This window comes from Plasmodium vinckei, assembly GCF_900681995.1.
Source record: "Plasmodium vinckei vinckei genome assembly, chromosome: PVVCY_12".
In the NCBI taxonomy this organism is placed as follows: domain Eukaryota; phylum Apicomplexa; class Aconoidasida; order Haemosporida; family Plasmodiidae; genus Plasmodium; species Plasmodium vinckei.
In genome coordinates this window covers 135317-161436 of record NC_051304.1, presented here as the reverse complement: position 1 = coordinate 161436, position 26120 = coordinate 135317, and the positions used below count along the sequence as shown (strand labels likewise).

The window sequence follows — 26120 nt, the reverse complement described above, 5'->3', positions numbered from 1 at the left end:
AAAATGTATGACCTGTGTATGTACTAGCATATAATACGCATCCTTTATTTTATTTATCATAATAAATATTACTATTTTTTAAGAGCAGAAAAAAAAAATAATATTTTCGGGGCATATACTTAACATTTTTTTCTTTCTGCATTTTATTATTTTTTTCGATTTTTACAAAAGTATATATTTTGTTGTTATTGTTTACATATTTATCCCTTCTATCCTTTTTTTTTTTTTCAAACAAATTTTATACTTTTGAAAAAAGGGAAACATAAATAAAGGTGTATAGATATATCTCAAGGAAAGTAGCATACTTACTTGAAAGTTACATGCAAATATAACTGTAGGTATGTAAGTACATAAGTAGGAATACGGCTTGTGGAAGATGCTAAGAAAGAGTACATAATAAAATGTAATTAATTTACAATATCTTTCAAATAACAAAGTCTGGTTATGAATGAAAAAACATATGAGATGTAACATCATGTGTGTGCATATTTATTTTATATTTTATTAGCATTCTATAGAATTTTGAAATGTGTGTATATAATTCGAAGGATAAACATAAATATATTTAGCATATATAGACATAAGCAAGTATAGATATAATTATATATAAGACAATATTTATAGAATTACATTTTGAGGTTTGGGAAAAAGGGGAAGGATTATGAATAGGGCAAGGAATTGTAGCCAACTAGATATAGACAACTTTTGTGATCTATACAATATAGTAGAAACAAAAAGGGACACGATAAATCACAAGAATAAACATAATGAAGCATCTAATTTTAATGAATTATTTGATTGTGAATTAAAAAATGAAATGAATGTGATGAAAGAAAGTAGTCATAGGAAAGGTCCTAGTGAAAAAAAAAAAAATACACAATTTGTAAATCAAACAAATTTTAAGAAAAATAATAATTTAAGTAATTATTTATGTGAATTACCTGAGAAGAATACATCAAATTTTGATATAGATGAAAATAGAATCCATAAATTAGTACCATTTTCAGATGCATGTTCAGATATGGAATCATATGCCATGTCATGGAATGAATCACATCTAAGAGGTTGCAGTGAATCAAGTGGAGGTGATAGGAATAGACAAGAAAATAGTAGATATGGCTATAAAAATGTAGATAAAGAAAAGACAAATTTAAAGAATGAAAAAATAAAAAAAAAATTAAATAAAAAAAAAGGGAAAAGGAAAGATGATGATTGTTATTCCCAAGAGATTGTACAAGAGTATGGAGAGAAAAAAAATAAAAATTTAGCAAATATTTATGGAGATAGTAATGATGATTCTGAAGAAGATGAATTAAAATATTATAGATGTAGATATTGTGAAATAGATTCTATAGATAGTGTTGTCCAATGTAATACATGTGAAAGATGGTTTTGTAATGGATCATATGGAACTTGTGGAAGTCATATAGTTACACATCTAGTTCGATCAAAACATAAAGAAATAAAATTACATAAAAATAGTTTACTTGGTGAAACAATATTAGAATGCTATAACTGTGGATGTAGAAATGTTTTTTTATTAGGATTTTTACCTACGTTAGAAGAAGGGGTAGTAATTATTATATGTCGAGATCCATGTTTAGCATATTATATTTCCTTAAATAAAAAAAATGATGAAAGTTTGATGAAAAGAAATGTGTCTAGTCAAGATGAAGAAAGTGAAGGAGAAACAAAAATAAAAGAATGTAACTTAGAAAAATGGCAACCAATTATAGAAGATAGATGTTTTTTAGAATGGCTAGTAAATATCCCAACAAAAGAAGAAGCAGAAAAAAAAGGTAAATTAATAACATCTGTAAATGTAAATAAATTAGAAGAATTTTGGAAAAATAAAAAAGATGTATATATAAATGAATTAGATTTAAAAATATTAGATGATGAACCCAAAAAAGTTAAATTAAAATATACAGATGCAATAGATTATAAATTAACATTTTCACCATTAATTCAATTAGAATCTAATTATGATAAATCAATAAAGGAAGGACATAAACAAACAAATGTAAGAATACGATGGGATGTCGGATTAAATAAAAAAAGATATGCACATTTTGTATATATTAAAGAAGAAAGTGAATTAAGGATAGTTGTAGGAGATGAATTAAAAATATCGTATGTTTATCCTAATGGTAATATATGGAGTTGTGAAGGTCATATATCAAGATTAAATAATAATGAAGAAATAGCATTAGAATTAAAAGTATTATATAATATAGATGGTCCATGGAATGATAATATAAATACAGGTTTTGTTGTTGAGTTTGTTTGGAAAAGTACTGCCTATGATCGTATGCAATTAGCTCTAAACGAATTTGCCTTTAATTCATTTTCATTAAGTGGGCATTTATATCATAAACTATTAGGGCATGATATAATTGATGAGCCTATAAATTATAGTAAAAAATCAAATGGCAATTTTTCTAGTTCCTATAAAATTGTAAATTATTCTGCCCCTAATTTAGCTCCATTAAATCATTCACAAATAGATGCAATTCAAAAAAGTTTGAACTCCCCACTTTCATTAATACAAGGTCCACCAGGTACAGGTAAAACATTAACATGTGCAACTTTAGTATATCATATGCATAAAACAAAAATGGGAGGAAAAGTTTTAGTTACTGCTCCAAGTAATGTAGCTGTGGATCAATTATCTGTTCGTATTCATAGAACCGGATTAAAAGTTGTAAGATTATGTGCTAGAAGCAGAGAATCCGTATCTAGTATAGCTGATTATTTGTACTTACACAATCAAGTAAAATTACTTAAGACAGATGTAGGAGAAGAATTAAATAAATTATTAGAATTAAAAGAAGAAGTAGGGGAATTATCGCAAAAAGATGAGAATAGATTAAAAAAATTAATTTTACATGCTGAATATAAAATATTGATAGAGGCAGATGTAATATGTACTACATGTGTAGGAGCAATGGATAAAAGATTAAAAAAATTTCGTTTTAATCAGGTTTTAGTTGATGAAGCAACACAATCAACTGAACCTGAATGTTTAGTTCCATTAGTTACAGGAGCAAAACAAATAGTATTAGTTGGTGATCATTGTCAATTAGGGCCTATAATTGTATGTAAAAAAGCAGCAAGTGCTGGATTAGGAAAAAGTTTATTTGAAAGGCTTGTTATGTTAGGTATTACACCTTTTAGGTTAGAAGTACAATATAGAATGCATCCTTGTTTAAGTGAATTTCCATCTTATGTATTTTATGATGGATGTTTACAAAATGGTATTACATTAAAAGAAAGAGAATATCCTTTAAAAAATTTTCCATGGCCCAACTCTAAATATCCTATGTTTTTCTACAATTCTAATGGTCTTGAAGAAATGTCTGCATCTGGTACAAGCTACTTAAATAGAAGTGAAGCACAAAATATGGAAATTTTAGTAAGAGCTTTATTAAATTCAGGATTAAAAGCTACCCAAATTGGTGTTATAACTCCTTATGAAGGTCAAAGAGCATATATTACTTCACTTTTTCAAAAAAACATATCTTATCAACATTGTTTAGATATAGAAGTTGCATCTGTAGATGCATTCCAAGGAAGAGAAAAAGATTTTATTCTTTTATCATGTGTAAGATCAAATAAAAAGTTAGGTATTGGATTTTTAAATGATCCAAGAAGATTAAATGTTGCATTAACAAGAGCAAAATATGGATTAATAATTTGTGGTAATGCAAAAGTTTTATCTAGACAACATTTTATTTCTAAAGAAAAATTAAATTCCAATGAAACAATTACAAATGTGAATTCAGTTTGGATTAATTTATTGAATCAATTTAAAAAAAAAAATTTAATTGTTGAAGGATGTTTATCTAACTTAAAGTCAATCACAATTAATATACCAGCCCCAATTAAACAACCATCGAAATATATAAACTTTGATTATTTTCACGACTTGAAAGATATAAATAGTAAAATATATGATAAAGAAATAAATAGATATACAAGAGATTATGGAAATGGCAAAGATAATTATAAATTTAAATATCAAAGAGCTAATTCACTTTTAAGTCAAAATATGTCAAATAGTAGCATATGTAATGAATCAGTCATTGATCAAGATATTTATAATTATATTAATGAAAGAAAAGGAAAAAATAAATATTCCCTTAATTCATATATTAGTAATTTTAGTCAGCTATCTCAATCCAATGGTAGTATAACCGATGAAATTCCAAACTTTAGAGGAATTAGTAGGGCTGAAAGTGTTGAGGATAGTGATTTTAATTTTAATCATATAAGTAGCAATTTTAACGACACCAACTTTGATAGTAAAATTGATTTGAAAAATGGAGACCTATTCCCATATCTATTTTATCAAGATAGCGACAACAATCAACATAATAAGAGTACCCAGTAGTTTAAACAGTTTGAATTGGCAATAAATCAGTAAAAATTTTTGAAAATTTTTTGAAAAATCTTTGAAAACTTACCATACCAAAGTAACTTTTCTTACAATGGCTCGGGTATTACGGCCTTTTTTAAGGTTCCTTATGTTTAGTAACTCATAAAATGTAAAAAGCAGAAAAGTGTAAAAAATGGGTAGCATATACAAATTTATGAATAGCAAACAGACGAATGTACACACACATATGTGTGCATTGAACAAGCTCAACAAAATTATAAACATTTTTTTATTATAGAAAAGATTAGCCCTCAAACTAGGGTTCTAAGAATAGGTACCTTCCTTTAATTGAAAAAAGGCTTACCCCATTAAGGTTTGCATAAAAATAAAATAGGAATATAATAAATAATATCAACTAAATTAGACAGTTTAAAATAGTTGCAATAATAATAGTAACTACATAAACAATATAAATATATAATAAATAAAAATTTTGCAAATTTTACAAATTTATGCATAATAATTATGTTTAATTAAAAGGGTAAAAAAGGAATTACCAAAAAATATATATTTTTTTATCATGTATATTTATATATTGGGTGTGGTTAGCATATTTTTTTCATTAATTATGCAAACTTATTTGAATTAAATAAGTTGTACATATATTTACACATACATTTGGTGATTGTTTTTACGAAATAGAGTTTCATTGAAAAATGAGCAATTAAAATTTTTAGAAAAATGTTTTTTGTATTTGTAGAACAAGTATGCTTAAGCCCATTGGCTTTTATTTATTTAAATATTTTACTATCATAATAATTAGCAACTCAAATATTCTGAACGTTCAGAATTTTTTACAACATTTAAAAAAAAAATATATTATATCCTATCCGTTCTTATTTCTTTTTTTCTTAATAAAATGGTTTTCATCCAAAAAAGAAAGAATAAATAAGGATATAACTTATTTATATTTTTGTTATATTTTTAAGGTTTATTTTATTTTTTAATTCCATATGCTAGACAAGTTATTTAAAAAAAAAATAAATAAAAATAAATAAAAAAAAATAAAATGATTGTATTAAGATAGTAAATACAATTTTGTAATAACTATAAATACCAAATAATTATTCGTGGGTGTTCTCATAAATTATGTTTCCATTTTTTATTGTCTAAATGGGATGATAATATTTTTATTTCTTTGGGTTTATTGTATTGGTTAGGGGTAACATATTTAGTAGACCTATTCATAGTATATGTCTATATATATAGCTAGTTTTTATTTATCAAAAATATGAAGTGGATAAAATTCTAAATGGATTTGAGTAAGGAAATTATAAAAAATTGAATAAAACTGACATATATGGGATAATATAATAATCAACAATGCACATACATTAATCTGCTAATATAGACATACATATATACAACTTTTTGGTGTTTCTATTTTTCCCTTTAAAGTTAGTGATCAATTTAAAAAAAAATTTCTATCATTTGAGGAAGGGAAGGAGCTAGTTGTAATCATTTTAAAAACGGGAAGGGGGATAGAAATGTTGAATAAGATAATTAATGAAAAAAGGTTACTAAAAATATTTATGGATAGATTAAAAATAATAAATAAATTTAAAAAAAATGTAGATCAAAAAATTATTTACTACAGTTTATCGTTTATAGAAAGAAAAATTAAATCAAAATTTCTAGAAAGCTGTATTATTTTTTTTGGCATCCTTAGTAGTGAGAATTTTATAGAGAAAAAAGAGAAAAACAAAAGGGATAACAAAAAATACGATAGCAGTCATAAAGTAGACAATAAAAATTTCGACATGATATACAAGCTACTTAGGTTAGAAATGATTTTAAAAGCATATGTAAATAAGCTATTACAATTGTTTTTTTTTAAGTGTGATCATATTAATAATTATATTTTTTTAAAAAATAAATTAAAAACATCTATAAAAAATAATTTAATGTCTCCTAGATTTGATTTTACGTTTCGAAAATTTCATACATGTTTTAAATACCCAAATATTAAAAGTACAACAAAAAACAAAATAAATAATTTTGATAGCGTATATAATAAAATTTTATATTCATCATATGATGATTATAATATGAAAAAAAAAGAAAAAAGCAAAAATAATTTTTCGTCAAAATCTTATGCATTACTACCATTAATACCTTATTACTATAACGACTTACCATCCATTAAAATGTCAAATGATTATATGAACAGGGAATGGAGAAAAATGAAAATAAAGATATCACAAAATAAAAAAAATATATATACACACTATAAATAATATAGCCTTCGATATTCATATGCACATATATATATAAAAGTGATGTCTATATTTGTCTACTTTTAAGAATATTAAAATAATTTAAATTATATTGTGTTAATTCGAGTTTTTACTTATAATAATTCACTTAAAAAGTTTGAAAAAACAAAGAGAAGCCATGCAAAAAATATTAATGCATAAATATTTATCTGTGTATTTATAATAATTCACTTATTGTTTTGTAAAGCACTACCTATGAAAATATATTCGTCATATAGATATGTCTCTTTTATCTTATGTTTAAATTATTCTGTAAATTTGTGTGATTAAATAGGTATGTAATTATATGTATATAATTATTGATTAGAAAATAATGAGGAAATATGATTTTATAACCCCTATATTACAAATTTAGTGAATATTCCTTTTCGAGGATTAACCAATGAAATGCGGGACATGACTAAAGAATATTTTATTTGTCATTTTCTTTTATCTTAAAATTGTTGAATATTAAAAGGCAACATAATTAAAAAAAATGGAGCGTTCTACTGACTTTCCAAAAGAGTAAAATAAATCTAACATATCCATATGCAAAAAAACACATGTATATATATTGAAAAGAGAGAGAATGCATATTGCGGATTCTTATATATCGACTTACACATTTTCTTAATTAATGCAGGTTTGAAAGAGGCATATCATCTATAGTTGATATTCTTTTTAAAAATATAATTTTTCATTTATATTATTCCTTTGATAAAATTAAAGAATATGATGGAACGAGCAACCCACGAAAAAAATATGAAGATGTAATAAAACTAAAAACATATGAAAAATCAAAAAAAAATATTGAAAAAGTAATAAATTTAGGTCTAACTATCATAAAAGCTATCAAAGGAAATGATAGTTTTATTATGGAACATGTTTTAGAAAATTATAATGCTATTAAACTAAATAGCAAAAATAAGGAAGAAAAGAAAAAGATTATAACATTTGATGATGAATATTTAAACTATCGATTGAATAATAACAAATTTTTGACCGAATTAAAAGATAAAATAAATGATATGCCAAATGAATATATCATAAGCAATGAAGAAACATTGCATATAGGAACCAATAAAGTGGATTCATATTTAAATAAAATTTCTATTATAGACAAATATATAGATAAGAATAAAGCTTATTCACAGGAAGAGCTATCGAATGAGTTAAATAAATTTTTTAATAATTTTTATCTTCAAAATTTTCAGATAAATATTAGTCAAGATATTTTCAAAGCAAATGATAATAAAAATCAACCGATTTATGATGATGGTACTGTAACTAGTAAATTATTTTCAGAATATTTCAATAATTGTAAAAAAGATAACAAGTTAAGCATATTAATAAAAGAAATAAATTTAAATAGTTTAAAAATATTCAAAAATATTTTATATAAAAACATTAAATTTATCAGAGTATTTAATGCGAGAAATTGGGATACCGGGAAAATTAATAGTCTTCAAATGTCTAAATTGTTTGATATGTGATATGTATATGTAAATGCTTAAGAAACCGAAAGTTATAAAAGATGAAAAAAAAATATGAACAGCAATATAAATATATACTTTTTTTTTTTTTTAATAAAGCTAGTTATGTGTGCAAACTTTTCCCTGCATATTTTTTTTAATGCATGTGTATGTTGCAATTTTAATAAGGCTATGCCATGTTTCTAATCTTGTTTTATTTTATATGAAATATTGAATTTTTTGGAAATATTTTATTTGGCAAATTACAGTAACATTATTTTAATTTTATATATTTTAAAAGGTTTTATTTTGGCGTCAGGTGCCTCGATTTCCCGCATAGCTTAAACAGTATGCTAATTAGCCTATTTACTTATTTTTTTCGCTTGCTTGTTTAGGTATTCCTTATAATCAATTATTTTATTTAGCTATTTAAGCCAAGAATGAATAAAAACTCAAGTGAAAGCGCTAATTTATCAGATAATAAAGTCCAGCTAGCCAAAGCTAAAAAAGTCAGTATTGAAAGAAAAAAAAAAACAAAAAAACATGCACATGTAATACATGCATATGCTATAAAATGTTTTTAAATATATATATTTATTTCAGGCAATGTCGCAACTCGAGGATCTAGAGATTGAATGTTATGGCGAATTCTTGAAAATTAATATTTTAAAGTAAGACAATAAAAAAATAACAAATTAAAAAAATAAAAATAACTTAATGAAATTATACATGAAAATAGCAAAGTAACATATGTTTTGATATAAAAATTGGTAGAGCTACCTAACAATTTTTCAAAAAAATAATACAAAGGAATTACTTTGATATTCCTTCTTTTTTAGGAAAGGAATAAATATTGATATATACAAAAACATCATAAAGGATTTATAATAAAAAAAAGACATTGATAATAAATATATTCTTACACAGCAAAAAATAAATATGTTCTAGGCATGTTTTATGTCCGTTTGTAGCTATATATAGAATGGATATTTATTTTTATATTTTTTACATAATCACAAATAAGGTTAATTTTATAATGTCATATGTTTTATTTAAATAAGGTGATTTTTCCTGGCTTTTCGCGCATCAAATGAATTGCTCGTTTCTGTCCAACAATTCTTTCGAGTTCATATGTGTGGTATTTAGTGTAGTAGCACATAGATGAGGCGTTTGGTGTATTTATAGTTATATTTTTGATTAATTCAAAATACATAAATTGAAATTTCGGAGGTGAGAAAAAGATGACATGATTAGCATTTTTAAAAGTACATCGCTCATAATAAATTAAACGACTTGTAACTAGTAAAATATTAACTTTTTCAAATTTAAATAATTTTTGTATTTTTATCCGTTTTTTTTCAGTAGTATATTCATTAACACCTTTAAAAGATATGTCATTTTTTTTTAATATTTCATAGAGTCTAATATATTCTATATATGTTGGTATACAAATAATAAGTTGCTTTATATTCGTTAAAATTTCAATAACATTTGTTGAAAAAAACTCAATTATACATTCTTCAATTTTTAAAATATCATCACATTCAATTTTTTTGAAATATTGGTTTATTTTAAACATATTTCTTATACTTAATAAAATAGTATCATCATCATTTTTTATAAATAATTTTAAAAAACTTCTATAATTATTTGACAATTGTATTAATGAGATAAAATTAGTGTCTATGATACTGGAAGTAATAATTGTTTGTCTATAATTTTTTATGTAGCCATCTATGGCATATTTAGCTATTCTATTTATATTGGCATTACGCCATTTTAGTAATGGTTTATTTATAAAATTTAAGACATTTTTTAATGTCAATATATTTTGCATTAATATAATATCAATTTGATCTATAACTAATACTTCAATTGATGATAAAAAATCATATTCATATAATTTCTTTTTTTTATTATTATTTGTGTTGATTTTTTTTTTTTTTTTCTTAGTTTTTTTTGCTGAATTTTCAGTATCGTTTATTTCATAATCATCTGAATAATTATCATCTTCATTATATATATTATTAGTTTTATCTTCGGTTTCTTTATATTCTTTTATAATAATTTCTAAGCCTAAGGGAGAGCATATTAGTATATCACTATCATAGAAAGGGCTATATAATTGTATTTTTTTTTCATTTTCAAATAATTTAATTCCTAACCTAAAACAATCATCACTATTACCTCTATATAAATTAATATAATCAAATGATTGTTTTTTTTTGATATACATATTTTTAAGATTTTTTTTTTCTTCTGGTGTTATGTCATATTCATTGATAAATCGATTTTTATTTTTGACTTCAACTAGTGATAGCATATTAATTAATAGATCTACATATTCTTTACAAATATATCTAAATGCACATAAAATTAAAATTTTAGGTTTTGAAAAACTTTCATCACAAAGATCATCATTTAGTTGTATATTTTCTTTTTCTACCTGTTGGGTTTTTTCCAATTTTTCAATTTTTTTTTTTATATATAATTTTCTTTTTCTCCGTTTTTTTAAATGATTTAAACAATGCACACTATTTAATAATCTTATAAAATGAAAATTTAAAATATTTTGATTTGAATAAAAAACATCAACATATGAATTGATGTAATGGAAGTATGCCTTAAGTTCATCTCTTTCCAAAATATCTGATACATCTCGAAATGTTTTTTTTTTCATTTTTTTTTTTTTTTGAATATTATCAATTTCGTATTCTTCATCCGATTCTTGTTTAGTCACCTTTTTAATATCTACATTGTAATAATTTTGCATATATTCATATATTTGATTATTAAAAAATGCGAGAGGATATTTGAATTCAGAAAGATAAATTTTTAATTTATTTAAGATAGGCTCATATATATTATAATAATTATTATTATCCAATATAGATTTTGGATGTGTTTTTAAAATTGACATTAAAAAGTATGTTATATCATTTTTTTCTACATAATTTGAAAAAAAATATGGTTTTATTTTTATGTTCTTATAAAATAGGTTATTAGTTTTTTCGTCTATATCCTCATTTTGTATTTCAACTTGGTCAGAGTGTTCATTTTCATTTTCATTTTGGTGAGTTGTCTTTTTTTTAAAAATGTTTGTTTGTAAAAACAAATTAGACGTAACATACATATTTTCTATTGTTTGATTTTTATTTAATTCTGTATGATCACTGTTATGTTTTCCTTTTTTTAATTTTATTTGTAAAAATTTTTTAATAAAATCATTATCAATATTTTGACAAAATGTAAAATAATAGTCCATTTTGTTTTCAACTAACTTATATGATTTGTTTGCATAGTCTGCATAAATATCTTTATGGTCTAAAGTATGACCATCATTTTGGCTAGTCATTTCATTATCATTTTCTTTAATATTAAGGAAGTTTGTATTTTGGTTTTTTATATTGTTTATTAAAATTTTCATATATATTTCATCTTTATTTTGGAATGTAGATGTTTCACTTTGTAGATTATCATTTTCTTCTTCTTTATTATTTTTACTAATACAATTTTTATCGTGATCATTTAGATTGTTGTCATTATTTCTGAATTGTTCAGGTTGTTTTGACCCAGATAGGGTTTGATGATTTTTGGCTTGAACTGTTTGGTTATATATTTTTTTGTTTTTTTTTTGTAAAATTTGTAAGAATGTTTTATATGATTTATTGTCTCCATTTTTTGTTTCATCATTTTCTGGTGTATTTTCAAGTTGTTTTAATTTTTCATATTTTGCCAACAAAGTTTTATCAATTTTTTTTTTTTTTTCATTTTCATCATTGTTATTATTTTTAAGGTCTTTTTTATTATCATTTTCTTGTGTTTTTAATTCATTTTCTTTGTTAATTTTTGATTTTAATTCTTTAAGTTTTCTTTTTTTTTCTTTTTTAACATATTCTAATTCGTATAACTCATTGAGGGAAGTTATTTTCCTTTTATTTTTTTTATTTCCTCTCATCCTATATTTCAATCTTGTTTGTTTGTTTGAAAAAGTAATATACGTAACTTTCTACTTATCTTCTTTGTATTTGTTATTATTTTCTTTGTTATTTATATTTCAAATTAAAATGATAGTCTCCTTATTCATGTTATTCAATAGATAATGCATATGCTATTATATTAAAATTGAAAGGAGGGGTAGTGATACGAGCATAACAGTTTACTGACAAATGGCTTTGCTAACTTAATGTATTATATGCATTATTGAAATAGTTGAAATTGTTGAAATTGTTGAAAATTTTGAAATGGATTATATATATATGAAATAAAAAATAAGTATAATTTTAGGGCTACAAAAAAAATGACAAATTGAAACTGAGTATTTGTTTAGGTATTTATATGCATCGTTCTGTATAGGTATTAAAAAAATATAAAATTTTCTGAACAATAATAATGCATATATTTTTTTTCTTTAATTTTTTAACATGGTTAAATAATAAAAATTATTATGGGAATCGAAAAATAAATTAAATGGGATAACAATACATCATGTATTCGGGTATGTACAATTTTGTGGGATGTGGATAAAAAAAAAAAAAAAAAATACAAACCCAAATTAATAACATAAAAATATTATAAAATAAGGCTGGGATATTTCCTACACAAAATGAAATGAAGAAAATTTCAGGATAACGCCATTTTTATTTCAACAAAGGTTGTAGTATGAAATAATATTTACTGACTGATGTTGAATTATATATATATTTATGCTTATGGATAGAAAAATTATAAAGTATAAATATGTAGAATAAGGAGAAAGATATGATTATGGATATAGCTGTATAATAAATTATGAAATTTTTTTTTTTGTTTTTCGAAATTTGTTTGATTATAAAAATATGTAATGGGCTAAACAAAAATAGTTGCATTGGTTCTCTCCATTTTGAGAGTATAAAAAATGTTTTTCCATCATTTTTTTCAAAAATAAAAAGAGAAAAATACAATTTAAAAAATAACAACTTATTAAAAACAGACTTAAAAAAAAAACAGAATATATATCAATTTTTATGTGCAGGAGATAAACAGTATGTCTTAGGCAGAAATTCACATATTATTAATATAGAAAAAAAAAAAAAAAAAAATGAAAAAATAAAAAAATTATCAAACAGTGTAGAAAATGGGGAATTAACTAACACAAATGAATGGTGTAATAAAAACATAAAAGAAGTTTTTGATTATGTAAAAAAAAATGATGGAAATAAAAAGGGGGTAGTTATAACAACCCCAATTTATTATGGAAATGATAAGCCTCATATTGGACATGCGTATTGTAATGTTTTAGTTGATGTAATATATCGTTTTGAAAAAATAAAAGATAAAGAAAATAAAAAAAAAATAATATTTTTTTCTGGTATGGATGAGCATGGGTTAAAAATAGACAACAAAACGAAAGAATTAAATATGGATAAAAATAATTATTTAAATAATATTTCAGGATATTATAAAAAAATGAATGAAATGCTAAATGTCGACGTAAATCTATTTTATAGAACTTCAAACATATTTCATAAAACATTTGTTCAGAATGTTTGGAAATATTTATTAAGTAAAGGATATATATATAAGGACATATATAAAGGATATTACAACATTAGTGAGGAGAGATATTTGAGCGATCGTGAGGTTGAAAAAATGAAAAACGAAAAAAATAGTATGACCATGAATAATATAATATATATTGAGGAAGAGAATAGTTACTTTTTTGACGTAAACAAGTTTAAAGATTTTTTAATTAATTTTTACAAAATGAATGAGAATATACTTTTTCCTTCCTATTTAAAAAAAGAAATAGAATATCATATTGAAAATGATTTTAAAAATGTATGTATAAGTCGATATAATACTGAATGGGGGATTAAAATACCAGGAGAAGAAAAGGGGACAATATATGTATGGTTTGAAGCATTATTGTCGTATATATCATCAGTTATGTATGTCATAAAACAGTTTGAGAATGAAAAAGATGAGCTATCACAAATTAATAGTACTTCCTCAACAAATCCAACACAAGGTGAAGAAGACATTGTGTGTACTTATGAAGACATTTTGAGCTTGGTAAACACATGCAGTAGTGTTGATTCCCGTGAAAATGACACAAACTTAGACAAGATAAAAATGGTTGATAAAAGTTGTAGTAGGGAATTATTTGAAAAACTGTGGAATCCCTATATTCAAGTGATAGGAAAGGATATATTAAAATTTCATGGTATTTTATATATATGCTTATTAAACAGTTTAGGGATAAAAATACCTGAACATATATTATGTCATGGGTTAATAAAAAATGATAATCAAAAAATGTCAAAAAGTTTAAACAACATTGTAAGCCCATTTACACTTTTAGAAAAATATAATAAAGATGTAATTAGATTATATTTTATTGGTAGTGGAAATATATATGAAGATAAAAATTTTAAAGATAAAAATTTAGAAGCATTTGAATTATTTCTTAGAAATTCTGTTGGGAATTTATTATATAGAATTGTTTCATTATGTATAGAAAATAATTATAAGATTATAAAAAAAAATGATTTATTTAAGTTTACTATTTTAAATGAGTTTAAAAATTGTAAAACAAATTTAATCAAATTATTTGAAAATATGGAATATCCATTATTATTAGAAAAATTAATGATACTTGTAAAAAAAATAAATAAATATTTTGTTCATAATGAACCATGGAATAAGTTATATGATTCCATAAATTTTAATTTAATTATTTACGAAACATTTGAATGTATTAAATTTTTTTCTATCTTTATCTATCCATTTATTCCAAATGTTAGTCTAGCTATTTTGAAAAATATTGGATTTGAAGAGATTGATCATGACTCTGTTTCTATAGACATGCTAAATGAGGAAACGGATAAATTTGTCTTAAAAAATCTGGTAAAAATTGTTTGAAAAATCTGAGAAAAATTATCTGGAAAAAATGATCGAAGATTTTATTTTAAAGTGGAAATTATTGTGGGCAAAAAAAGGTTAAGCTTGCACAATCCGAGAATAGGGAAGACACAAAAAGTAAGTGACATGATAGAAGCATATTTCTTTTTCAAATTGTAAACATGATTAGTGGTAGGATGACTACCTTTTAATTCTGGGTTTGTTTTTAGACAGATACATGTTATTGGGTATACCAGAATAATATAAGTATGGGAATTTTTTAGTGTATGGTCTGGTAGCCCATCTATTTTTTCCTGATGTATTTTTTCTAAACCAAGGATGTTTTTTTGAAATCCATTTTTTAAATTTTAATTTTCTTCCATTTTGATTCATATAATGTTCATATTCTAAAGAAGACTCTTTAATTCCATAATTAAAAGTTTTCATTACGGGTCTATCATATGGTGCTTCGATTTCTCTTTCTTCAAAACTTTCTGGGAGATTCCTTTTTAATACAATTCTTCGATAAAACCAGGTTCTATCTGTTTTTAATGAGTCATGAAATAGAAGTAGTTCATTAATAAAATTTAAATCAACATTAGCTGATTGTGCTAAATATTTTTTACTTTCTGAATGGAAAATTTTATAATCATCAGAATCTAATTCATGTGGTAAAAATGAATTTAAGACTTCATATTGTTTTTTTAATTTTTCAAGTTGTGGATTCATATTTTTTTTATATTTATATGTAACACTATAAATTTTAAAATAATCACATAAGTCTTTTAAAAAAGATTTAAATTTTCTATAAGTAAAAATACCTTCATATTTCATTAAACATTTTACATAATAATCAAAAAATTCTTTTTCTTTTTTTTCAGTATCATCTCCTAATTTTAACTTATCCTTAATATTTGTATTTTTAAATATATCTATAAAATTTTTAAATACATTATTTTCATTAGATAAAATATTTAATGAACCTTTTTGATAATTACTCAGTTTCGTTTTCATATTTTTTATATTCTCTTGATTAAAGGATTGCCCTATTTTTGTTAGTAGTGAGGTACCACCATATTGTTTTTGGATTTTTATAAAGTTATGTTTCAAGTTTGAAAGAAAAACTTTGTTTATATTGTACCTGTTCATTTTATTCCTTAAGCCATCATGTGTGTGATTAGGAAGAAAAGAATTGACTTTTTTTTTTTTACAAAAATGGGTATGATAATTATTAAGGGCTTACATTAAATTGGTTATACTATATAGATCTTACAAAATGTTTATACATGCATTTGTAGCATTTCAAAAAATAGTACTGATTTTTTTTTCTTTTTATTTAACTATTTCGTAATACTCTTTTGTTTGCTTGTCATGGGCTTATCTTAGTACATTTCTGTAAGTATTAAAATTTTTTAATTTAAAAAATATGTCGTTTTAGCTTCCTACAAAATAGTAATACATTTTGAGGGGAAGTAGAAAGTATGCTTTGAACATATACGATAGTAAAAACTATTTTATAATTTAAAGTTGTAGCAATTCTTATAAAGTTTAAAAAAAATGAAATAACTAAATGTGTGCAGTGACGAATTTTTACAAAAAAAAAAATAAAGTTTTTATAAGAATAATAGAGAAAAAATTAATTACAAATATGTTGAAAAAAAAATAGAACATAAAAATGGTATATTATTTTTTTTTTATTATATAGGTATATTATTTTTAACGTAATAAAAAAAGCAACTGAAAATTAAATATTCAGGAATAAGTTTAAAGGAATGCATTGTAAATCCTTTATACATATTTGTCATTTTATTTACAAAAGTTTTGGGTTTTATATTATTTAATTTATTGTTATGATTTATAAATTTATTAAAATTTTGTTCATACATAGTACGGTATTGATATTTTCTCCTCAAAGTTTCAAGGGGGTATGTAGCAAATTGTGCAATATAACCTGTTAAGACTCCTAAAATTATATGAGAAAAAAAATTTGGTGTTTTTTTAAATAGTTCTTTATATTCTTCATTCAGATTATTATTATTTTGAAAGCTGTAATTTTTTTTGTCAAAATTTATTTCGGTAAAATATTTTGTAAATAATTCATTTAGTTTAATTGTGATTGCCAAATAGGGAATAAAATTTAATAAGCATAAACTGTATCCCGCATATAAATTTTTTATTCCTACAAAAGTATAAAAAATGTAAAGAAATAAATATGTTCATTCCGCCTTTTGTAATCTTCTACAATATATAGTGATACTAGCCATTACACATTTATATGACCATGTACATGTATGACTTAAAAAGGTGTAGACAATTAAGATAGTGGGATATATACAATATTTTTATTGATATAAATAAAAAATACATGAAAATTTATGGTTTTTTTTTTCTTACTTTTCTTTAATAGTTGATCATAAATGAATAAGCAAATCCCTCTTTTATACAATTTTTTGTTCTTAAGATTTTCATGATTTAATGCCATACAATTGTGAATTGTATCTAGGGGGTATGAAATAGCTGAAGATAAGGAACTGGATGTATATAATAAAAAAAAAGTTGTTAAAAAATAATTTTTTTTTAAATATTCTTTATCTTTAATCTGTTCAGATAAATTATATTTTATTTGATCATGGAATAGTAGTCTTAAAAAGGTGAATGATAGAAAATTAAAAATACTAGCATTATATCCCCACCAAAATGATGTAAGGCCTTGATTTTTATATATACCTTAAAATAGTAGATAAAATAAAGAAGGGTATTAAAATTTTCATCTTATAAACAAGCTAAGTAATCACAACATGGATATACAACATATATGTAGTTGTCATTTATACATGATTAATAATATAGAAAAGGGTTTATGTTATTTTGCTTACTTTTTATTATATTTGAATATGTAAAATTTGGCTGAATCAATATATTTTTAAAAAAAACAGGTTGTATTTGTCTAATAATTACAATTCTCTCAAAAGGTGAAACAACAAATTTAGAAATAATGTTTGCCCCCCCATGGGTTAAAAATGTTGTTATAAATAATCCCTTATAACTTATTTTTTTTTTTTTTTTTAAATAATAAATTTCCATATGATGAAAATATATAATATGCTTGACTTATTCTATAAATGATAATAATATTTCAAAAAAAAAATAAGTAGAATATTATAATAAATTTTGAGGGACTAGTAATTTTTTTAATTTGCTTTGGTCGCAAAAATTTATACTTAAAATGGGAAATATTATATTCATTTTGATCTTTTATAAATATTTATTTATTATTATTATATTATTTTTATATTAAAATAAAGTTAAAAATATTTTTAGTTCTATATTAATAATTTTTTTCATGTAAATTATGGGATGATAGGAATACGTTTTTTTTTTTTTTTTTTACTGATGTATGCATTATTTTGGTATATATAATATTGGCAATTTTATACCTTATTTTTTTACACATGGTCTTAAATATTTTTAGAGAAATTTATCATGTGTTTGCTATTGGATTGTTTCTCTATTTTGTCATTTTGCCATTATATTTTTTATGTAATTAATTATTTTTTTTTTTAAAAGATTTATTCTTTATGAATAGAACGAGCATTCGACACAATTTATATCTTTTTTTTAAGGGATGTGTTTCCCATTAAGTTTTAAAGCTAGTAGCTAGATTGTTTTATTTTTTTATTTATGGTAAATAAGAATATAGGACATACTTCCATCATTTCAGTTGTCATTATTAACATTGATTTTTTAAGTTAATTTATTATAAGTTTAAAAATAATTATGGAGAGTGAAAATTATTATAAAAAAAAAAGTATGTTTGAAAATGGAGTATCTAAGAAGAAAAGAATAAATAAAAAATCAGTATTCTTTAGTATGGCCTATTTGATGATAACTTTTATAATATGTTTTATAGGAGGTTTGAAATAAATGATAAAAAAAAGCATGTGTATACATATATTTTTTTTTTTTATAAAAGGTTGAAAGAATAGTGTTCACACTTTCTTTTTCGTCTATGTTTATCCATGCATTTGTGTATGTAAATATATATTACCTTTATATGGCATGCAACCATTCAGGAATAATACTTGGAATTTTAACGACTTCTTACACCCCCGAAATAAACATTATGGAAAATAATGAAAATATATTTAAGTTTATATTAAAAGATGATAAAGTAATTATAGGAGGAAAATTAAATATAAATTTAAGCATTAAAAATAATACTTTACTATCTTACACACTTCATGCAAAAAATGTAAAATATTTTTACTATCCAGTGGGAGCAAATCCTACATGTTTTTTGTACAACGGAGGTATATTCAAAAAAATATATATAATTTACCTGTCCTTTTTTAAAAATATATACCAAAATAGCTATATCTTTTATATAATAAAAAATATTTGTTATGCATATGCTAGGAGTCGAAGACCCATCCTCTAACCAGCTTCCTTTACAACATAAAAGTGAAATAGCTATTCCATTAAATCAAAATGAGAATGAATTTACCACTGAATTTTTTGTATGAAAATAAAAACTTGTCAATATGTTGTAAATAATACAATCCATATATCATAAAACGAAAATGTTATATCGCTATTTGCCTGACTTGTACATATATAAATATATTTTTTTTTTTTTTTTTTTTTTGGCTAGTTGAAGATAAAGTATAGGCTATTAAAATCGTTTACATATAATTACACAATTCCACTGCATTTAGGATATATAATATCGGATTCTCACAAAAGGGAAATTCAGTCATTATATAATGATTGTAAAAGATATAATATATTATATTTCTCAGTATTATTTGATGAATTATATATATCAAACAAAATAAAAACGATAAATAATGATAAAAGATATGAATTAATTTTTTCGTGTAAATGCTTTGTGGATAGTAATGTAGACAATTTTTTTAATTCATCTCCTTTAAATAAAAATATTATTTTGCAAAATTTAAATAATAATCCAAATTTGTTAGATTGATATGAATAATATATCAAGAAACATTTTGTCTTGGAGATTTTGAATTTTTTTTTCGAATTTTTTTTACGTGTTTTTTGGTTATACCACTATTTATATGCATTTTTTATTATTTGTTTTATTTTCTGCTATTGTTTTAATAAAACTTGTTCATTTATGTATAAATTAAAATATGAATAATTTTTAATTTTATTTATGTGTGGGTGTTGAGATTTATTTTGGTATACGTATGGGGGTTAATCTGTATGGGGCAAATATTTAAGTTCCTTTTCATTACTAACAAAATGAAGAATGTCGTCTAAAAATAAAATATAGGGTAAAACAAATCTGCAGAACAAGTCTCTTTTTACAATTTCGAAGGGTCTAGAAAATGAAAAGGAAGTGTGAATGTAAAACAGGGGTATAATATATGTACATTAATGCATGAATGGGAATATGCATGTCGTTATGCTTGTTAAACTACCTAATGATAAATAGAGCACACATAATAATAAGAGTTATGAGAGAAATATTTAGTTTTATTCCTACTAATGGTGAAGTAATAAAAAGCCAATATATTATATTTATTATAAATAGCCATATTATATACAAATACCATAAACTTTTGAGTCTATGCATGATTAAAAAATAAAAAACCGGAACAAAAAAAACAAATTCAGATTCGGAAAATAGGCTGCATCTGTATAGTAAAAAGGGAATGGTAACAAAATATTTATGAGGACACATCTATTTATTTAATTAGACACTTCAATGAATGATATAAACATGATGGATATAAAAAATGATGATATTACAAAATGTTAATTACTTATATGCGTTGAGTAAAGCTATTTGGAAGGCCTGATCTAGATTCCAAAAATTTTTATGGACTAAAAAAATTGTCCATAAATAATCTAGTACAGATAAAATCATACTGAAATAAAATTAAATTTTTTGAAAAAAAAGGAAAATACATAAATAGGTGTAAATATTTATGTTAGCATGTTTTAGTTCATAGTGAAGAGGAGCACGGTTATAGATGAGAATATTCTTACATGAAGATCCCCAAAATAAAAAAAATAATTTTAATAATGAAACCGTTTTTAGGATTTACAGATTTAATTCTTATAATTGGCATAAAGATTAAAATAGCAATTATTGGGGATACAAAAAAGCGAAGTATAAAACATATTATAAAGCTTGGTATCTTGAACTGTCAAATAAAAGTGTAAGAAAATCAGTGTGTAACTATTTAAGAAGCTGAAGAAATAAATTGGCTGAGTTAGCATTGCTATTATTTTCAGGTTTTTTTTTCCTTTCTTTGGTGTACCAACATATAAGAGCGACTTAGGTGTATGGGGGCTATTCGAATCAAAATGGAGGAAAAGGTAAAAACAAGTATTAATAAAATATGTATAATATAATTTTCAATATGATAAATTAAATCAAACATGTTAGACCATAATATATAATAACGTTCAACTTTTTGATCTATAAATGACAAAAGGAAATTTTGTTTAGGAGAAATTCCTTGTTTAAAATCCAGCCCTTGTACAACTAAATTAATTTTTTCTATATATTTTAAGAGTTGTTTAATTTTATGAATTAATACATAAAATAAACATGATAAATTTATAAAAATAATTTTATCATTAGATATATATTGATCTTCATTTGAATAAAAAGAATATGATTTTTGTCCATTTATGTCTGTTTTTTTTTTATGATTTTTATTAATTTCTATAAAATCATTTCCTTTTAATTCATTATATTTATAAGTATTATCATTTTTATTTATTTTGAAACTATATTTTATTCCCTTTTCTTTTTTTTCTAAACTTTTTTTAAATTTTGATAAGATATTATAATTTGCTTTATCGTCATATTTTCTAAAATATCGATCATATATAGGATGGTCTGTTTTATCTAGGACATTATTTTTTTCTATACTATATTTTTTATATAACTCTTGATTTGATAAATTTGTATTTATTTCATGTCCGTGTTTTGTTTGGTCAATGAATTTTTTTTTATTATTTTTTTTGTGTTTTATTGTGTCATTGTGAATTCGATTCATATATTTGCTGTCTAATTCGGTTTGGATTCCTTGCTTTGCATGATTTTTACTTTTATCTTTTTTTTTTCGAGTTTTATTTAATTTATTTTTTATTTCTTCATCTTCCGTATCTCTATATTTTTCAACCAATCTTATATCCCGTCTTTTTACTTGATTTTTTGGTATTTTGATTTTATTCACGTTGTACGGATTTATATATGTAAAATTTTCAGTAACACTTGATTCGAAAGTCGATTCATAATTTTTGTAATTATGTTTTCTTTTTCTTTGTATTTGGTCGCTCTCTTTCAATCGTTCCTTTTTTTTGCCTTCTCTTTTTTTGACATCCCTTTTTGCTGTTCTCTCTTTTTTTTTCATTTCCTTTAGCTTTGGTTCGGTATCATCTCTAATAGTACTTGTAAACAAATCATTTATCTTTGCTTTTTTTTCCATTTTGTTTTTTTTTACATTATCAATTATTATTTTTTTAGGGGGATTATCTTCTAGTTGTTTAGAACATACTTTAGAATAAAACAAATTTTTTTGAAAAATATTTATTATTCTTTTTATTTCATTTTTCCTGGATCTGTTTTCCTTTCGTTTGTCCCTTCTCAGGTTGTCCTCTTTTGCTGCATCGTTTTTTACCTCTTTCCTTTTTACTGCATCTTTTTTTGCTTCTTTCCTTTTTACTGCATCGTTTTTTGGCTCTTTCCTTTTTACTACATCTTTTTTTTTATCTCTCTTTTTTACTGCATCTTTTTGGGGATCTGCCTTTTTTATTATATCCACTTGTGGGTTGTCTTCTTTCACGGAAGGTGGTGATTCTTTGGTGGAGCCCGTGTTTAGTAGAAGACTTATAGGGGGTTGGTTGCAAGGAAGGTCGTAATAAATAAAACAATTTTTCATTTTTTTAGACAACTCTAAGAGGAAATATAAATGTGTATTATGAGATTGTGAATATAATTTTTTAATTTTTTTTTTTTTTTTTTCTATATATAATGCCATTAAATTTAATTTTTTATAATATAATGCTTTTAGACAATAATAGGGAGGGAAATTTAAGAATATTTTTTGATTTTTTAAAGTATAGAATTTATTAATTATTCTACTAATATTCATTTGTAAATTTTCATGATTTTTTTTTTGTTGTGTTATATTAATTTGTGGTATATCATGACAAAAAACATTTAATTTTATATTCAAATAATTATTTGTGTCTATTATTATATCAGCTAGCTTAAGTAAACATATTTCTTGATATTCATTAATGTATGGGAAAATCATCATTAGATTTTTTGGGGTAGTAAAACTAATAGAAATAGTTTTTGAAAAAAAATATAAATATCTATAAAATATAATACTAAAAAAGAAAGAAGATAGTAATAGTAAGATTATATATATATTTGTTTCATTCATATTTATAGCCATAACTAATATTAAAATTTTTAATATCAATCCAAGTTCTAATAAAAATAAATTTCTTAAGTGATATTTTGAAAATAAAAGTATTATACATATAGGGAAAAATATAATACTATTAAAACAGCCATTTAACTTGATTGATAAAAAAGGCAATATACAGGATACGAACAAAAGAAGAACAAAAAATATATCGGCTATTATACTTTTTTGAAAATTTGTTTGAATAATATAGCATATTAAACTTAAAATAAATATTAGTCCTTGTAAATATGTTGAAATACAAACATTTATTCTATTATTTGTTAATCCTCCAAGTAAAAATATAGTAACATTCATTAGTGATAACCCTATTGTTGCGTCTACATTATCTAACACAAAAACATGTTTGAGATTTTCTTTTATAAGGAATGTTGTTCTATAAATAAAAAAATGAATAATACACCGAGGGAGAGAGTTAGGAAAGAATATAAATTAGAGATGTAGAAAATGGCAACAAAATGGAGCTACATATGTGATTTAGAAGTGATCTAGAAGTGATTTTTTTTATAAATTTTTTTCATAATGTTAGTGTCCCATTTTTACCTCTCTGAATAGTACCTCGTTTTTATATCCTTTTCCACCATAAGGGATTTTTTTTGAGAGCCCGAAAAATATGAATAATATTCCTTGGTAAATTGTTTCATTATTTTGAAAAATTAAAAGCGATAATATAAATGTAAAAAAATTTATATAAACATCTGATTATTCAATGAAATAATCTGACAACCAAATAGTAAAAACAAGACAATGAGAAAAATCAAAATAGGTAGGATTTTTTTTAAAGCCAATTTTTCATTCTGAAATATGGTGGCTTTAATAATGATTATTGAAGTTGTTGGGAGATATAATTTATAGGATTATATTTTACATGAACATGCATGTATTAGTTACAGGGTTTAAATGCAAAGGCGGTGCGAACATGTGTGCAAATATTTTTTAATGCTATTTCTAGCAATACTTAATATTTCAAAAAAATGTTTTTAAAACTTATTTAGAGCCATGAAAAAAAGGAAGACATACCAAATGAACAGAAACAGAATAAAACCTATCAAGATTGAACATGTGACATAAAATGGAGAGTCTCATAAGACTATTGGAAATGTGATAGACAAAAGACCGATCTTTTAAGGTGTAACTATTTACACTTATTTTGTATATTAAAGAAAATAAAAAGTTGTAAATATAATGCTTATTATTAAACAAGCGTGTCTTGATAATTACAAAATGATATGTCAGACAGATTGAGATTTATGTGTGTGCATACTATATGAGGGTATTGCTTATTTTTCTTATTTTACAATATATGTGTATTATATTTTGTGAGATAAATAGTTATAAATTTAAAATATTTTTATTTCGGTTTAAAAAGGGAAACACACATAATTTATAAATTTTATTGTCAAAAATTAAACATTAATTATTTTTTTTTAGAATTTAATATGATATAAAAATTATGATAAATATAGGTATGGGAGGAATACAAATATATATAATGTGTATTTTGTTTATGATCTGTAAAAAGTTTGCAAACTTAATATTTTTAAAGGAATAAATAAAAAAATGTAAAGAGTATATTTGTAAATTTCGAATATTTGCTTTATTTTTATAAAGAGAAAATACTTACTCCTTTATATATATACATATGCAAATAAGTTTGTATTTTTACGTAAATATTTAACACATATAAGCGCAACATATATGCACATAAATTTTATTGCTTTATTATATGTTCATTTTTTTTGTATTTAAATTTATAATTATTAAATATATTTATTATTATCCCACATAAAAATTAAATACAGTTTATGTAAATATGTTTTGTGAAATTTTGTAAAATTGCGAAATCTCAAAGTTTGAGCAATTCAAATTTATTAGTTTAAAATAAGATTTATAAAGATTAAAAAGAGTCATGATGATTTTATTTTTTTGTGTGTGAATACTTATACTTTTAAAAAAAATATAACATTGGAGATATATAGTAAAAAAAAAAACAATGTCAACAGTTGAAGAGTTAAAATTTATTTGGGATTTTTTATTTTCTGATATTTCATCAGAAAAAGGAGAAAGCGAGAATGGAAATACATATAAAGAGAATATAATTTTACTAAAAAAATTAATGCTAACAGAAAATATAAAATTTGAACAAAAATATAATGCTACAAGTATTTTAGAAAAATTAAAAGGAGTAAAGGATGTTCAATATGATGATATATTAAATGATTATGCTAATAAATTTTTAACTTTTTTAAAAGAATCTTTTGAAAATGTAGCAGAAGAAATTCAAATTAATGATAAAATATCATACAGAAGAAATGAATTAATAAAACAAGAGTTAAATAATAAATTACAAAATTTAAATAATAATTATAATTTAGAATATATTAGCTTAAATAAATGTTTAGGTACTGAAGATTTTGAAAAACAAATAAATGCAAGTTTAAAATTTAATTCATTAAAAGATATATTAAGTAAATTGTTAATAGAAATGAAAGAATATGAAAATCAATATAATAAATTATTAGAAACTGATAAGTTTCTTGATTTAAAAATGTTTGAATTGGAAAATTATTTAAATAATGTTAATGAAACTTCATAG

At 22.8% G+C, this 26120-nt stretch overlaps 11 protein-coding genes across 11 annotated transcripts; 7 read left to right on the top strand and 4 right to left on the bottom strand.

The window, feature by feature from the left end:
• Positions 1–661: 661 nt before the first annotated feature.
• Positions 662–4393, top strand: PVVCY_1200440 (regulator of nonsense transcripts 1, putative; the record flags this gene model as incomplete). The annotated part of the gene is made up of 1 exon (XM_008625057.1): positions 662–4393. The coding sequence occupies one exon, from the start codon at positions 662–664 to the stop codon at positions 4391–4393; it is 3732 nt and encodes a 1243-aa protein (XP_008623279.1).
• Positions 4394–5690: 1297 nt separating this feature from the next.
• On the top strand, positions 5691–6675 carry PVVCY_1200430 (conserved Plasmodium protein, unknown function; the record flags this gene model as incomplete). The annotated part of the gene is made up of 2 exons (XM_008625056.1): positions 5691–5700; positions 5837–6675. 2 exons carry the CDS (start codon positions 5691–5693, stop codon positions 6673–6675), a joined length of 849 nt encoding a protein of 282 aa, XP_008623278.1.
• A 514-nt stretch (positions 6676–7189) lies between these two features.
• PVVCY_1200420 (conserved Plasmodium protein, unknown function) lies at positions 7190–8186 on the top strand (the record flags this gene model as incomplete). Its single annotated transcript, XM_008625055.1, has 2 exons — positions 7190–7218; positions 7337–8186. The coding sequence occupies 2 exons, from the start codon at positions 7190–7192 to the stop codon at positions 8184–8186; spliced, it is 879 nt and encodes a 292-aa protein (XP_008623277.1).
• Positions 8187–8605: 419 nt separating this feature from the next.
• On the top strand, positions 8606–9053 carry PVVCY_1200410 (conserved Plasmodium protein, unknown function; the record flags this gene model as incomplete). The annotated part of the gene is made up of 3 exons (XM_037634604.1): positions 8606–8674; positions 8769–8836; positions 9005–9053. The coding sequence occupies 3 exons, from the start codon at positions 8606–8608 to the stop codon at positions 9051–9053; spliced, it is 186 nt and encodes a 61-aa protein (XP_037490686.1).
• Positions 9054–9213: 160 nt separating this feature from the next.
• On the bottom strand, positions 9214–12123 carry PVVCY_1200400 (U3 small nucleolar RNA-associated protein 25, putative; the record flags this gene model as incomplete). Its single annotated transcript, XM_008625054.1, has 1 exon — positions 9214–12123. One exon carries the CDS (start codon positions 12121–12123, stop codon positions 9214–9216), a length of 2910 nt encoding a protein of 969 aa, XP_008623276.1.
• Positions 12124–12956: 833 nt separating this feature from the next.
• PVVCY_1200390 (methionine--tRNA ligase, putative) lies at positions 12957–15068 on the top strand (the record flags this gene model as incomplete). Its single annotated transcript, XM_037634603.1, has 1 exon — positions 12957–15068. The coding sequence occupies one exon, from the start codon at positions 12957–12959 to the stop codon at positions 15066–15068; it is 2112 nt and encodes a 703-aa protein (XP_037490685.1).
• Positions 15069–15248: 180 nt separating this feature from the next.
• PVVCY_1200380 (conserved Plasmodium protein, unknown function) lies at positions 15249–16196 on the bottom strand (the record flags this gene model as incomplete). The annotated part of the gene is made up of 1 exon (XM_008625052.1): positions 15249–16196. One exon carries the CDS (start codon positions 16194–16196, stop codon positions 15249–15251), a length of 948 nt encoding a protein of 315 aa, XP_008623274.1.
• Positions 16197–16744: 548 nt separating this feature from the next.
• PVVCY_1200370 (ADP/ATP carrier protein, putative) lies at positions 16745–18131 on the bottom strand (the record flags this gene model as incomplete). Its single annotated transcript, XM_008625051.1, has 3 exons — positions 16745–17226; positions 17442–17774; positions 17924–18131. 3 exons carry the CDS (start codon positions 18129–18131, stop codon positions 16745–16747), a joined length of 1023 nt encoding a protein of 340 aa, XP_008623273.1.
• Positions 18132–18824: 693 nt separating this feature from the next.
• PVVCY_1200360 (conserved Plasmodium protein, unknown function) lies at positions 18825–20031 on the top strand (the record flags this gene model as incomplete). Its single annotated transcript, XM_008625050.1, has 4 exons — positions 18825–18960; positions 19121–19357; positions 19464–19564; positions 19699–20031. The coding sequence occupies 4 exons, from the start codon at positions 18825–18827 to the stop codon at positions 20029–20031; spliced, it is 807 nt and encodes a 268-aa protein (XP_008623272.1).
• A 1276-nt stretch (positions 20032–21307) lies between these two features.
• PVVCY_1200350 (conserved Plasmodium protein, unknown function) lies at positions 21308–24168 on the bottom strand (the record flags this gene model as incomplete). The annotated part of the gene is made up of 2 exons (XM_037634602.1): positions 21308–23900; positions 24068–24168. 2 exons carry the CDS (start codon positions 24166–24168, stop codon positions 21308–21310), a joined length of 2694 nt encoding a protein of 897 aa, XP_037490684.1.
• A 1349-nt stretch (positions 24169–25517) lies between these two features.
• Positions 25518–26120, top strand: PVVCY_1200340 (conserved Plasmodium protein, unknown function; the record flags this gene model as incomplete). Its single annotated transcript, XM_008625048.1, has 1 exon — positions 25518–26120. The coding sequence occupies one exon, from the start codon at positions 25518–25520 to the stop codon at positions 26118–26120; it is 603 nt and encodes a 200-aa protein (XP_008623270.1).